Raw genomic sequence first — 15,956 nt, forward strand, 5'->3', positions numbered from 1 at the left:
GGAAGTGTGATCACTATAACCTTTATCACATTGCTTACATTCATAGGGTTTCTCTCATGTGTAAGTCCTTTCATGTCTTTAAAGATAATTAGGGTGGTACATCTACACAATGGAATAGTACACTATGGTAAAAAAGAAGTTCTTACCATTTGCAACAACATGGATGGCGCTGGAGAGCATTATGCTAAGTGAAATAAGCCAGGCAGAGAAAGATAAATATCACATGATCACACTCATTTATGGAAAATAATGAACAACATAAACTGATGAACAAAAACAGATCCAGAGACAGAGAAACATCGATCAGAATGTCAAACCTAAGGGAAGGTAGGGGAGGGTGGGGGTAAGGGCGAGAAATCAACCAAAGGACTTGTATGCATGCATATAAGCCTAATCAATGGACACAGACAACAGGGGGGTAAGGGCATGAATGGGAGAGGTTAGGGGAGTAATGGGGGAAAAAGGTCACATGTAATACCTTAATTAATAAAGAAATTAAACAAACAAAAAACAAACAAAAAAAAGATAATTAAGACAAGTGACCTCTTTTTCACATGTTTTACATTCATAGGGCTCCTCTCCAATGTGACTTCTTTTGTGTTTTTAAGGAAGTGTGGTTGTTATAACCTTTACCACATTGCTTACATTCATAGTGTTTCTCTGCTATGTAAATCCATTCATGTGATTCTAAGGTAGTGTAATATCTGGCTTTACTAAGTCATCTATATTCCTAAGTTTTAGTGTGATTTCTTTTATGTTTTCGAAGATAATTGGGACTACCGAATGCTTTACTACATATTTTACACTCATAGGGCTTTTCTCCCCTGTGACTTCTTTCGTGTGTTTTGAAGGAAGTGTGATCTCTGTAACATTTACCACATTGCTTACATTCATAGAGTTTCTCTCCTGTGTGAACTCTTTTATGTCTTCGAAGATTATTAAGACAACTAAACTTTTTTCCACATGTTATACATCCATAGGGTTTCTCTCCAGTGTGAGTCCTTCCATGTATTTGTAAAGAACTGTAATATCTAAAGGCTAATCCACAGTCCTTACATTTATAGGGTTTCTCTTCTGTGTGAATTCTTTGGTGTGTTTTTAAGGCAGTGGGACCACTGTAAGCTTTACCACATCCCATACATTCATAGCGTTTCTCTCCTGTGTGACTCATTTTGTGAGACTGTAAGGAACTGTAATATTTGAAGGCTTTGCCACATTGCTTACATTCATAGGGTTTCTCTCCTGTGTGCATCTTTTCATGTTTTCGAAGGTAACTGAGACAAGTAAATGCTTTCCTACATGTTTTACATTCATAGGGTTTCTCTCCAGAGTGACTTCTTTCGTGTGTTTTGAAGGAACTGCGATCTCTGTAGGCTTTACCACATTGCTTACATTCAAAGGGTTTCTCTCCAGTTTGACTCCTTCCAGGCATTTGATATAAACTGGGAGAAATGGATGCTTTCTCATTTTCCTTACATTTATAAAGTTCATCTCCAGTGTGAATGGTCATGTGTGCTGGAAGGATTGAGAGATCACTAAATGCTATCCCACCTTCCTTATACTTAAAAAGTTTTTCCCCAGTATGAGTTTTTTCATCTACTTGAACATAGCTGGGACTGAAGGCTTCACCACATATATTATATTCATACGGTTTCTCTCCATTGTGATTTCTTTCGTGTTTTTTAATACACTGGAGATAATATTTATATGGCTTCTCTCCATATTTCTGATAGTTACATGGCTTGTGTTCAGTGTGACATCTGACGTTCCCATTATAAGACGAATGTTGTATGAAGGCTTTCCCACACACACTGTATTTACATGGTTTTACTCCAAGAGATTTCTCATTCAGATTGAGATCTGAAATAGGGATGAAGCTGTCTTCACACGGCCGACCCGCCTTCCCATCACAGATTCTCTCTACCACAGGACTTCTGGAAAAAACAAGAAGCATATTCTTCATGACTTACTTACCATTTTATATTTATTAGAATATTTGAGCTACATTTCTATGATTTAGAGCAAAAAAGTAGGTTTCTGCCTTGTCTAAATGGCTTGAAGTTGAATAAACTGGATGCTGTGCAAGAGGACTTCAGCCTTGCTATTATCAAACAGTGACATTCATATACAGGGTTTATTAACGCTGTCTTTCATTTGAACTAGTTTTCAAATACTGAATGCTTTTGTCATATACAAAAAAGTAATTTGGTAGAAATTTTCTGAGAAGTCAAATTTGAAGCAGGGTTTTGTTTGTTTCTTTTTAAAATTTCATAGCACAACAGGTTTCTCATGTAAGACAGTGTTTTCTATTGAGTGTGACTCACCTTTGTTTTCTCCTCTGGTTTCTGTACAGATCTTCAATGCCATGGTCTTTCCATTTCTTTCCTAAAATACAGACCCAGAAAATTTATTCCAAAAGTAGTAGAAATTATAGAAACATCATTAGATTCTATTTCTATGATGAACTGTGACCAGGCCCAGTTTACTTATCAGTGTCCTCCCTTCCCACATTATACACATTAGAACAACTTTGATGGGCAAGAAACACTTGTCCTCTAATTAACAAGGTGAAGAAAGTTGTCATCCATACCTAAGGAGGCCAGGTTCCTGAAGGTTTCCCACATCACATCTCTGTAGAGTTTCTTCTGTGGAGAATCCAATAAAGCCCACTCCTCCTGGGTGAAGTTCACAGCCACATCCTCAAAGGCTACTGAGTCCTAAAACAGTACAAATATGTGCACAGTACATGAGACTGACAGCACTGGACACCCAGACTTTATTAACAGGAAGGTTACATGTAATTCTGTTGTCTCCATATATTTAGTCTATGACTTCATCATCAAAACATTTTTTGTTCACATTTCCTTATAAATGTAACCTTATCATAAACACATGAAAATCAATACTTCTTTACAGTGATCACATTACATCTTATTTTCCTCTAATGGCAGGGGTCAGAGCATGATGAGAAATGACAAATGCTATTCAAATAAAACAACTATTTTAATTTTAAGACTTTCACCCCGTGGGCTTTCAGTCAAGATGGTGAAATAGGTAAATGCTGTACTTGCATCCTCCCACAAGCACATCAAAATTACAACTATACTATAGAACAACCATCATTGAGAACCACCTAAAATTTGACTGAACAAAATTCCTGTAACTAAGAATATAAAAAAGAAGCCACATTGAGACTGATAAAGGGTGGAAATGCGCAATGAGCTGTTTCCTCACCCACGTGTGGTGGTTAAATATTAGGAGGGCTATTTCAGCTGCGGAAGTCCCCCGCCCCTTCCCCCGCCCCCGGCCAGGAGCAAGAGCTCCCAGCACTGGGAAAAGAAGTTCCCATAACATCTGACTGTGAAAGCCAGTGGGGATGGAGGCTGAATGAGACAAGGGCTGCTGGAGTCCCAAGTATTCCTCTTAAAGGTCCTGTGCACGCATTTACTCAAACTCACTTGATCTGCGTTCTACTGCCGAGTCAGCGGCTCAAAAGACACCAGGGACTTAGAAGGAAGAACTGAATTGTCTGGATTTAAGGCAAGAGCTAGAGGGACAGCTTTTTCCTAGACAGAAATACTGGAAGAAACCATTGTTCCTTTGCTGAGCCTTGCCCCCATAGAGCCTGTAGGTGGCCATACCTGAGTCTCCATCAACATGGATAAACTGCCCTGGTGAGTCTGAGACCTTGCCCCACACAACTTGCAGGTCCAACCAAACTGTTTCCAGTGAATTTTCCACACAAATGCCTGTCTTGGATCATGCTACAGACTTTCCTAAAATCTTTCAAAGATTCACAACACCCCCCACTCCCCGCCAAAGCATCTGGCCTCAACATGCCCCATACCTCTTGCTAAGTGGTCCCAGGCCTGACACCAGTGATAGACCACCACAGATTGCATGCAGCTTGGCCTCTCCTAGGCACCTCCAAGCCCAGTACAATAGCATACATCTGCAGATCACTTTGTAGCTCATACCGTGTGGCCCTGGGCAGGGTACAGATGGCAGCTGATCTTGGCCTGCACTTCCAATGAGGCCACAGAAACAGTGCACTTGATGGCCAGCTTTTCTTATTTATTTATTTATTTATTTATTTATTTATTTATTTATTTATTTTTTGGCGGCCAGCTTTAGACTATGCCAGAGCACACCATGCAACCACTTCCATGAGTGACACACTCAAGGGGCAGTCTGCGGTTGAGGCCAGATATCTTAGCCAATTGGCCTGAGGGTAAATCCTCCTATTGACATGCCAACCCCAATTGAGGACAGACTACAACACCAGGGTGCACACAGCCCAAATAAGGGAATATCTGGAGTGGGGAAACTGTTCCCCATCAGGTAAGTGGGGAAACTGTTTCACTGGGATCTATAGGATATCCACTACATAAGCCCACTCCACCAACATCAGGAGACATAGAAACAAACACAGGAGGCAGCCAAAATGAGGAGACAAAAAACATGTCCCAAATGAAAGAACAGACAAAATTCCAGAAAAAGAATTCAACAAAATGGAGGCAAGCAATTTACCACATGCAGTATTCAAAACATTGGTCATAAAAATGCTCAATGAACATAGGGGATGAGTAGGTATACTTAATGAGAATTTCAACAAAAAGATAGAAAACATAAAAATGGAGATAAACCACATTAAAAACGGCAGTCAGAAATGCAGAATACATAAGGAATCAACAGTAGAGTAGATGAAGCTTTTTAAAAATATATATTTTATTGATTTTTTACAGAGAGGAAGGGAGAGGGAATAGAGAGTTAGAAACAACATAGATGAGAGAGAAACATCGATCAGCTGCCTCTTGCACACCCCCTACTGGGGATGTGCCCGCAACCAAGGTATATGCCCTTGACAGAATCTGAACCCGGGACCCCTCAGTCCGCAGGTTGACACTCCATCCACTGAGCCAAACCAGCCAGAGCTAGATGAAGCTTCTTACTGCAGAGAAGCTAGAGGACAGATTTAGATCTGTTAATTAATATATCTTACATTTTGTCTGAAATATGTCTCTTGAAAATCTGAGTGTTTTACCTCTTTCTAGAAATTATGGAATGTATTCATAAAAATATCAATCTAAAGATTAATTGCTTACTTTTAGTTGTCACTAAAAAAGATCAATGTTTCTGAGTTAAGAATCATAATTAAATTGGAAAGAAATTATATGGTTTGGTAGAAGGTATAAAATATGAAATACTTATTGCTCTAAAGCTTGTTATTTCTGAATGGATAAGAAGGTTTGTAAAGAAAGATCTGGAGGGAAATATATAGGTAAGCTGAATAATGAATTTAATTAGGTAAATGAATCTATCAAAATTAAGCTAATATAGAATTTGTTTTGTTCTTTTTCAGTCTGTTAAAAGAGAAAAAAGTTTTCCTATATCTGCCTAGAGAGCAAAGATTCTACATATCATTAAAATAATCATATGTCATATTGTGTTAATCAGGTACTTGGTTTCTTAAAAACCTCTCTCTTTAATCCTAAGAAGTCAAGTTTTGCTAGCCTGTGTTTGTATTTGATTCCTATTGTTGTTACTTGGGTAAATAATTTGTTTCATAATGATATATGATCTTTTGGCCAAGTGTATTTGACAACCTTCCCGGGTCTTAAATTTTTAAAAAAATATATTTTTATTGATTTGATAGGAAGGGAGAGGGGGAAAGAGAGAGATAGAAATATCAATAATGGGAGAGAATCATTGATTGGCTACCTCCTGCATGTCCCCTACTGGGGATCGAGCTCACAACCTGGGCATGTGCCCTTGACTGGAATCGAACCCAGAACCCTTCAGTCTGATGCTCTTTCCACTGAGCCAAACCAGCTAGGGCCCAGGTTTTAAATTTTAAGAGAGTTTTTCTTGACTTAGAATTGGCTTTGAGTCATTACAATGGGCTCCTGGAATATCTCAAAAATTTGTTCTCTCTCCTTTCTAAAGAGACAGTTTAAACTAATTAGGCCTATTTGATATGTTTAAAGTATCAAATATGTGGGAAGCTTTGACAAATAAAGAAATAATAGTCCTGGCCGGATGGCAATCTTATTTTCTATGACAACTTTAGATAGAGAATCTAAAGGTTTTTGCAGATTGGCAAGCAAAGTAGCAGTTTTGTTAACTATAACTATCAATGTTTTATTTTTATTTTTTAAATGTATTTTTATTGATTTCAAAGAGGAAGGGAGAGGGATACAGAGATAAAAATATCAATGATGAGAGAGAATCATTGATCGGCTGCCTCCTGCACGCCTCCCCACTGGAGATGGAACCCACAACCCAGGTATGTGCCCTTGGCCAGAATCGAACCTGGGACCCTTCAGTCCGCAGGCCAATGCTCTATCCACTGAGCCAAATCAGGTAGGGCCTTATGTGCCTTTTAAAATTCATTTCTTTTCCATGCCCATTGCTAGATACCTGAGGCTTTCCACCTTGGTGACCTTCTGTACCTGGCCTATTATCCTTGCTCCAATCTTGTCTAATTGTCTACCATATCTTGGCTCTGAATTCTTTCCTGGAAAAGGGGAGTAGGGTCTTTTCTTTAGCTGCTTCCTGCTAAAGAGGGGCATCATTTTCCTTCAGAGCCAAGAGATCCTGGCTCTCTGTTAATGGGGCAATGAGGCCCGGGCATGGAAGGAGGTCGTTAAAGTGTCTAGAAGTGGTTTCTCTGAGTACGAGTAGGGCTGGTAACCTGGTGGAGACAAACCATGTTACAAATCTCAATGTTATTGGGGCAAAAGCTAGAAAAATTCAGAATCCAGTTTTGTTTATAAGTGGAAAAAAAAACCTTTGAAAACAATGAACTGAACTAGAGTCTAATGTCCATAACTGTGTATTACAGAGTCTATTAAAACAATTTCTTCCCCTAAAATCACCCTCATTTTTTATCGAAGAGCCAAATTAAAACCAATCTATTTACTGCATCAAGTCTGGTTTCAATTCAGCCTGATTATTTACATAAACACAAGAATAGCAATTGACTATTTATTTAGGCTCTCTTAAATCTGTTTCACAGGAATCTCACAAGGAATTTCCAGACTGAATCTTAATTAGCCTCTCAGGGCAAATAGGCCAAGCCATACAGGTGCCATCAGGCTTTGCCTGCAATAACTCAGGTAGAGACAAGCATCACCAAGATCAGACAAGCTACCTGGCTTCAGCAAACATTAGTCCATTGTAGGGAGCGGTTACAGGGTTAAGCCTCGGCAAAGTCGCAAACAAGTCCCAGCTTGGAGGGCACAGTCCTCTAAGCATAAAGTTTGATCTTGTGACTGCTCCCTAGATCTTTCCTGGGTAGCTAATGGGCTGTGGGAGGGGCAGCAAGTGCTGCCAAAACAAGTGAAACTTACAAGAACATTGTAGATTACCTTGTTTGTCCCTGACTATAAATAAAGCATCAGCTTTGCAGTCTGGATGTGTTCTGTGGCCTAAGCAAGGTATATAAGATCCACCTACCAGGGGTGGGCAAACTTTTTGACTCGAGGGCCACAATGGGTTCTTAAACTGGACCGGAGGGCCGGAACAAAAGCATGGATGGAGTGTTTGTGTGAACTAATATAAATTCAAAGTAAAGGAGCGGAGGGGAGAGCAAGAGAACTGGATATAACAGCCGGATCCGGCCCGCGGGCAATAGTTTGCCCACGGCTGAACTAGACCCATCTTATTCTCTGTTCTGTCTTTTTCTTCATCCTTCACCGCCCTCCCTCAGGCTCGCTGAACCCTTGGCTGTGTTGGCGTGGCACAGTCCATCACATCCCAAAAGACTGGTTTGCAAGTCTGTTCTCATGGACATCTCAAGGACTCAGATCCATATTAGGAGGAATTTTAATTTAGGTTTTACCATTCTTTTCTTTATAATGTTTGTCTTTATTATTTTAAACCTCCTTATGACTTGTTTTTCCCACACTGCAAAAACTGCATCTGCCCAACAGGTGCCCCTAAGAAATATATCTGCTTTTAACTCATGAGATTTTGCTTTAAAATAGGCTCAAGTTTTTCATTCCCCCAGAAGATCCAGAAGACATCAATACCTCCATAGATATGTGAAAGAATTGGCAGTGGATAATTGTAACAGGGAATAAACACTTTATACTACTCTGACTAACCATGGAATGGAATTAGAATAGAATGTACTAACAAACTGATCAAAGGAACTCACATAATGACCATTTCCTTATAAGTATATTGTAGGCATCAGCAGTTCCAGTTCCTGCTTATACAAGAAATGGCCTTGGTCACAACTTCAGTTGATACAGATAATCCAACTCAAAAATGTGGCTAGCACTAACCAATTCCTGTATGCTGACATTAAAGATCCATATAGGAACTAGCAAGGACACTGCCTGCACACCCACAGCCCTTCCCCGATTTCCAGTGGGGCACATGCAGGAGGCAGCCAATCAATGATTCTCTCTCATCATTGATGTTTTTCTCTCTCTCCCTCTCTCTCTGAAATCAATAAAAAATATATTTAAAAAAATATCAAATCAGACTTATTTTAGGAACTATGCAATCAGAAAGAGTTTTGTGAAATGAAGTGTTCAAATAAAAACTACCCAACTAGAATTCTGTGTCAATCAAAATTATCCTTCAAAAATGAGAGAGAAATAAAGTCTTTCTGAGATAAAAATCGAGGAAATTTGTCCCTGGTACACCTGCTTTGCAAAAAATACTAAATTTGTCCAGAAGAAGGTAATGATGAAAGGTAGAGTGCTATGAATGAATAAATGGTTAGATAAAATTATGTTTTTGTTATTTAATCTAACAGAGAACATTTTGTTCAAAGTGATAACAGCTACCACATAGTCAATGAATAAGAGCAATGTTAGAAGGGACAGGGAGGGAAGAATTGGGATTACTCTTTTGAGGAACTTGTACATCCAGTGAAGGAGTAATAAAGTTACTTCAAGGGCAACAAATAGAAACTAATAAAATATGGCAGATAATAATCCAACTATAATCATGTGCTGCTAATGCTGGGAATATGTTCTGAGAAATTCGTTGTTAGACAATTTTGTCATTGTGCGAATATCACAGAATGCACTTACACAAACCTAGACAGTAGAGCCTATTATACTAGTACATTCAGGCTACATGGAATATCACTGTTGTGTATGCAGTCTGTCATGTCTTATATTGTGCATAATTGCATATCAATAATTACTTGAAATATCAATGGTCTAAATGCAACACATGAAAGACAGACACTGTCATAGCAGATAAAATGACAACTAAATAGTGCCTACAAGAATCACACTTTAGATATAAATATAAAAATAAAAAGTAAAAGATGGAGAAACATATATCATCCCAACACCAAACCAAAACAAAGCTGGCATAGCTGTACTATAATTTCAGAGGAAGCAGACTTCAGAGGAAGAAAAATTCAGAGAGAAAAAGAGGGGCAATCACATAATGATAAAGAAGTCAGTTCCCCAAGAGGACATAGCAGTCCTTAGTGGGTATGTGCTTAACAACAGAGGGACAAAATGGTTGGGGGGGTGGGGGGGAGGAGAACAGTACTGCAAAGAGAAACAGATAAATCCATCATTATAGTTGGAGACGTCAACACCTGCTCCATTAATAATTAAGAGTTTCAGCAGGCAGAAAATCAGAAAGAACACATATATGGACACCCAGATACATGAAGCTCAAAGACCTCTAAACAGGTTGAGCCAAAAGGAGACTTCACCAAGTTGCATTATAAGCAAATTATCAAAAATCAAAGACAAAGAACTTTGAAAAGTAGCAAGAACAAAGTGATGCATCACATACAAGGAAACCCCCACTTCTGCATTTCTCAACTGACACCTCCAGGACAGTAGAGTAGCATGATATGCACAAAATGTTGAAAGAAACTGCCAATCAAGAACACTTTACTAGCAAATCTTCCCTTCAAAAATGAATGAAAGGGAGGCCTCTGCACACAAACCAAAGTTGAGGGAGCTCATCACCACAACACCTGCTTTACAAGAAATGCTACTGGGATCTTCAAGCTGAAATGAAAGGATGCCATGAGAAACATGTAAGTACAAAACTAACTGCTTAAAGAAACTAAGGCTTGATTTGAAAACATAAACCAAACTGAAAAACCTTTAGCTAGACTAAGGAAAAAGAGCAAAGATTCAAATTAACAAAATTAGAAATAAAGGGTGCTGTGTGTATGAGGGGCTTATTTGATGCAAACACAGCTTCCAGGTTGAGTTAATCCACTGTGAGTTTCACCCATTCTTTCCAGGTTTAAGAACAGGCCAAATTTCCCTGGCCGGGTACCTCAGTTGGTTAGGTACTGATACACCAAGGTTTCGGGTTCGATCCCCAATCAGTGCACATACAAGAATCAACCAATGAATGCATAAGTAAGTGGAACAACCAATTGCTTTCTCTCTCTAAAATCAATAAATAATTTTTTAAAAAAAAGAACAGGCCAAATTTAGCTATTAAAAAATGCACTAGAAATAATCACCTCTTCACTGAATAAGTTTTGTATAAAGGTTTTCAATCCTTCATGGCTGTCTACTTTACATTGAAACATGTTATGTAATTACACTGGAGGTAAAGTCTGTGGGGTCCAATCTTGTCAAGCCAATATGGAAGTGGCAAAGATTTAATTTTAGTTTACGAATCACTGGTTCAGAGCCTTCCTGGTCACTATGGGAAACTTTCGAACAATGGGTGCTATGACCAAGGGTAACTTATGGTAAGAGAATAGTTGTCTGATGGTTTACGTGAGACATGCCCAGTTGTTCCCCATTTTATATTCAGTACCCCACTAACATTACTAGGAGTACCTTATTTACATTTAGTGTGATCCTAATGTAACTGTAATTTGAAACTTAGTGCTGACTACTTGTATAAAATTTTGTGCATTATAGCACATGACAAAATTAATTCAGAACCTGTGGTAGAGGCCGCCCAACCAAACAGTGTCCCTTGATCTTTTTGAGTATACTGTGCTTTGGATTTTCAACTGGATCAAATTGCTTTTGTTCCCTCCCTTCTGTCTTTCCCTACTTTGTTTTGTTTTGCTTGGTCACTGAATATAGGCCAATGAAAAGGTATCCCTCTCTACTCTGGTGTTTATATATATTTTTCCTCCTGAGGGCCTCAAATCAGTGCCATCAAGGTTAGGAGGCTCCCCCACAACTGGTTGCTTTATAGAATTTAGGGACTTAAGTTGGCTTGAACCAATCTCTTGGCTGTGCCCCAGGGGTGCCATGGGTGCTGTGCCCCTAACCCTAAGGGTCAGGATCCTTAATGCAGCATAGGCAGGGGGAGCAGCAGTAGAGGTACTTAAGGGTCCTAGGGAGCCCTCTGCTATTAGAAGCCCAGGAAGGCCAAGGATGCATGGGAACCTTAAACTGAATGCAGCTGACATTCAGCTCACCGTAAGAACTGAAGCCTGAAAAGGAAGGAAGGAAGGAAGGAAGGAAGGAAGGAAGGAAGGGAGGGAGGGAGGGAGGGAGGGAGGGAGGGAGGGAGGGAGGGAGGAAGAAAGGACTGAAGCTTGAGAGGTTTTTCAAGAAATTTTTTTTAAAATATATTGATTTCAGAGAGGAAGGGAGGGAGAGAGAGATAGAAACACCAATGATGAGAGAACCATTGATCAACTGCCTCCTGCACGCCCCCTACTGGGCATCGAGCCCACAACCCAGGCATGTGCCCTTGGTAGAATCAAACCCGGGGACCCTTCAGTCCGCAGGCCGACGCTCTATCCACTGAGCCAAACCAGCTAGGACTCAAGATTTGATTAAATGCATTTTACATTTGTTGAAAAATGGATAACGAATAAAAATGACTAAATAGTTTCGAGGTGACAAACCCAGAGAGGGTGTAGAGAAGAATGTACACAAGTTAGATCTAGGCAGATTAGAGATTGATGCCCTAAATCCCCTCAGACACGGATAGACTTCCTGCCTGTGTCCCACAGGGAGTTGCTTATAGGAACAGGCCATTGCTTTGCCCCAGGGCAAGCATTTAAGGTGTTTTTCCCTAATCCAGGGCGGGCAAGCACCAGTACACCAATCCTTCCTGCCCTGTTCTTTGTAATTATGTAACGCTGACCATGGCAGGATATCCGCATGGTCTTGCCTGCACCCACACGGTCCCCCTGGAGGCAGTTTCTCTTCATAAACCTGATGTAATAATGCTGGAGTTGTCAGCCTCTTCTGTTGGTCTCTTGGCCGGGGCAGTATTACAGAGGGGCAGTATGACAGGACAGATAATTGAGGCAAGTTTCAAAAAAGAACGTCCACCCAAAGGACTGCCTATAGGGTATCGGTGCCCAGGAAAGATCCTGCGGGGAAAGGAATGGGGGTTCATAGAGCATATTCCACGTGGTTATTCACAACTTTCCCCTCACATAAAATAACCACGGGCAAAAATTCATCTTTAACATGAGGCATCCATTGAAGGTGGGAAAATAATGAACAATTAAATGCTGGCCAGTGTGGCTTGGTTGGTTGGAGCTTTGTCCCCTACACTCAGGGAAACTAGAGCCAAAGGCCTGCACTAATCAGTGGATAAAGGATCCAAAGGAAAGAAACAAGTATTGGATTCAGCTCAGATGAGCAGCCTGCTTCCCACAGGACAGGAGAACCACTTTCAGAAGGTTCCGCATCCTAGACTCTCCAGGTTGAGACAGAAAGAACCCCTGGAGTGGGCCAGTCCCTGGAGGAGGAGGGACACCTGAGCAGCCCCAGAAGTAAAGTCTGGGAGCTCCAACACCCTCCTCTCCCCGGGAAGTAGTAGAAATTCTCCCTTTAGGGCTTCCTCAGCTAGATTCAGTGTCAGGTTCTGACCCAAATGAACTCCCAAGTTCACAAACCCTAACCCAAGACACAGACTCCTGACTTTCAGAGACTTGCACCAATTACACTCTAAGTGCACTTTCACAGTGGATGCAAACTCCACCCTAGGCCTAAAAACATGGCCCAGTGAACCACTAAAACCTCAGGACTGTTCCTTTCCTCCGCCCCCCACCCTGCATCAGCTCCCCCAGCATTCCAGGGCTGCAGCGTCGCTCAGTCTCTCACCTATAGGCTTTCCTTGGTAGGTGTAAGCAGGAAGCCATAGTGGGAGGTCCCCCAGGAACAACAACTGGGCCTTCAAGGACTTCCCAGTGCAGGCTCAAGGGGACCTTAGCTTGTTTGGGTCACTGACCACAGGCCTCTGCTCTCAGTCACATTGCTTTGGACCACGTGGATATTTTAAATGATATAAAGCCCACTGTTTGAACAATATTGCAAATTCATACAACCCCGATGTTTATGTGTAAAATAAAGAAGAAAACTGTAAGCCATATTTCTAGTTCAACAAGAAAAAAGGGGGGGGGGGGGCGGGCGGGCAAGGGGGGTGTTGGGGGGGTGTATGGAGGGATTGAGCAAAAAAGAAAAAAAACTTATGAACAGGGACAACACTGGTACTGCCAGGGGGAGGGAGGGGGAGGAGGATATAGGGGGGATAAATGATTATGGGCAAAGACTTGACTTGGGGTGGTTAACACACAATACAGTGGACTGGTGATGTGTTGTTAAGGGGAAAAAAAAGAAAAACCACAAGTATTTATTACTTTCAGAAAATAATGATTTATTTCTATGACAAGAAAAACTTTCTTAATTAAGCATACTTGAACACTTCTGATGTTCAAGTCTAAGCCCTGGAATTCCATTTGAGCACCCTCCCTCCTAAAAAAAAAAAAAAAAAAAAAGGAATGAAGGCACTTCAGAATAGTACAGAAATTTACAGACACTGCTCAGGGGAGGAAAATGAGAAACACGAAGTTCAAACGCATTCGATGTAACACTGGAATTTTTTCCCCCTGAAATTGACGTCTCATGCCTCTTTGGAAATAACTATTTTATATCACCTTTTAAGGTCTATTGATTAAATACATTTTAAACTCATTGACAAATGAACACCAAAAACAAAGTAAATAAATCTTTTTAAGGTAACAATCCCAGGGAAGGGGACAGGACAGAACATCCAGAAAAGTTTCCAAAGAGGATCTCCACCCAAGGACTTTCCTAGGATGTCTGTGCCCAGGGAGGGTCCTGAGAAAGGGGGTCAGGGATTTCATACAACGTATTCCAGGTGGTGATCCTCAGCTTTCCTCTCATGTAAAAACAACTACACACAAAAAATATTTATTTTTAAAATTGATTTTAGAGAGAAATGAAGAGAGAGGGAGGGAGAAAGGAAGAGAGATTTGTTTTCCACTTATTATGCATTCGTTGGTTGCTTCTTGTGTGTGCCCTGACCTGGGATCGAACCCACAACGCTGAAGCCAACTGAGCTGCTCGGGCAGGGCAACAAAAAATAATAAATAAATCTTTCAAGCGAGTCATCCATTGAATGTAGAAAAATGATTAACAATCAATATATATCGGTTAGAAATGCACGCTGGGAGAGAAACAATTGATGCTATGAATCGGAGACCAAAAGGTGGCGTTTGAGAATGCAGGCAGAAATATGAAAATTTATGGATTTATTGCCAGTCCCAGGAACAGCCAGGCCAGAGGGAAAGGGTCGTGGGTTTGAGACCCCGCTCCCCGAACATTTCAAAAACTTCAGGTCTCTCCGAGAAGAAGGGACCGGGGACCACAGACCACAGCTCTCCCACGCACGAACCCCCAGAGGCCGAGTCACAATGACCCCTGGGAACTCCCCGTGGTCCCCGCACCATCGGAGGGGACGCGGGGCTGTGGGTGCAGAGCTGCCCGGAGTGGCTCCGGGACCCAAGTCCCCAAGCCCCTCGATGGCACACAGGCATCGGGCTCCAGGCTGCCCGCCCATCCCCGCCCTGCGAGCCTAAGGGGACGGATAGCGCCCGAGGGGGCGGAGGGCGCCCGAGGGGGCGGAGGGCGCCGGAGGGGGCGGGGAGCGCCCGAGGGGACCGAGACCCAGCAGAGCCGCCTCAGACTCCTCACTTGCCGGCGTGGCGGCCAGGTCTTTTCACAGTCGAGTCCACCCACACCCCTTTGAGGACATCCCCACGCACACTCACCATTTCCCGACGGCTCCCAGGGTCAGACACCGTTTAAAACACTGTCGTGACGCTATCGCGGCCAGGAGCATGCCCACGCCAGGAGAACCCACGCTGTTTGCGGAACGTGGCCCCACCCACCTTCCCTGATTGGACAGTTCTGCCTTCCTTATTCCTGAGTGACAATGTAGAGGGGCGGGCGGTACAGGTCAGAACGCTCTGAGAACCAGCTTTCGTTGGTGGGCGGGACCTGTCCCTTCCAAAGCCGTTTATACTCGCTTTTTGTTTTAATCCTATTTTCCATTGATTTTTAGAGAGAGGGAAAGACAGAGAGAAACATCGATGTGAGAAAAACACATGGATTGGTTGCCTCCTGCACGAGCCCTGACCAGGGACCAGGTCGGGGAGGAGCCTGCAACCAAGCTATATGCCTCTGACCTGAATCAAACCCAGGACCCTTCGGTCTGCAGGCTGGTGCTCTATCCACTGAACCAAACCGGCTAAGGCCGTTATATTTTTAACACCCCCTGCCCCTCTTTCTGAATGTGGGGACACAGGTGTGCCAAGGGAATTCCAGACCCAGTTTCCAGATGGAGCGACGCCCTTATCCTGACCAAGAGGATGTGTCCAGGTTAGACTGGGACCAAGGTGTCTGAGATCCTCCCCAGGTTAGGGGTTGACATAGGCTGCAACAAGGCCACTCATAGAGCTGTGATCCTTGTTTATAAACCCATTTAACGTAACATAAATAGTCTGGCTCTGTTTGATCTTTGAATGTTGGTAGGTTGAGACCTCCATCCCTCCCTCCACCACCTCCATACCTGTGGCGCTTTAGAGTCCGGGGACCTCCCAAGTAGCCTGTTATGGTGGCAGAGTCACCTAGGGGCAGGAATTCTTTCCAATCAACCATAAGCTGTACATTTTACACTAAAAGGAAATGTACCTTAGTTTTTGACTGTGTCCTTAGAAA

General features: G+C 42.0%; 1 protein-coding gene across 1 annotated transcript; it reads right to left on the reverse strand.

The window, feature by feature from the left end:
* Nucleotides 1–218: 218 nt before the first annotated feature.
* Nucleotides 219–15,121, reverse strand: LOC308251298 (uncharacterized protein). Its single transcript, XM_080674457.1, has 4 exons — nucleotides 15,008–15,121; nucleotides 2,591–2,717; nucleotides 2,325–2,385; nucleotides 219–1,934 (listed from the first exon to the last, which is right to left on the reverse strand). The coding sequence occupies exons 1-4, from the start codon at nucleotides 15,008–15,010 to the stop codon at nucleotides 731–733; spliced, it is 1,395 nt and encodes a 464-aa protein (XP_080530583.1). The 5' UTR covers nucleotides 15,011–15,121; the 3' UTR covers nucleotides 219–730.
* Between the last annotated feature and the right edge of the window lie 835 nt (nucleotides 15,122–15,956).

The sequence above is a fragment of the Plecotus auritus genome (genome assembly GCF_963455305.1).
Source record: "Plecotus auritus genome assembly, chromosome: 6".
In the NCBI taxonomy this organism is placed as follows: Eukaryota; Metazoa; Chordata; class Mammalia; order Chiroptera; family Vespertilionidae; genus Plecotus; species Plecotus auritus.

Excerpts from the sequence above, each read along its gene's own strand:
- LOC308251298 (XM_080674457.1), bottom strand. Across the intron at positions 2,386-2,590 it reads CAGGAACCTGGCCTCCTTAG|GAAAGAAATGGAAAGACCAT; the intron begins GTATGGATGACA and ends TCTGTATTTTAG. Across the intron at positions 1,935-2,324 it reads AACCAGAGGAGAAAACAAAG|AAGTCCTGTGGTAGAGAGAA; the intron begins GTGAGTCACACT and ends TGTTTTTTCCAG.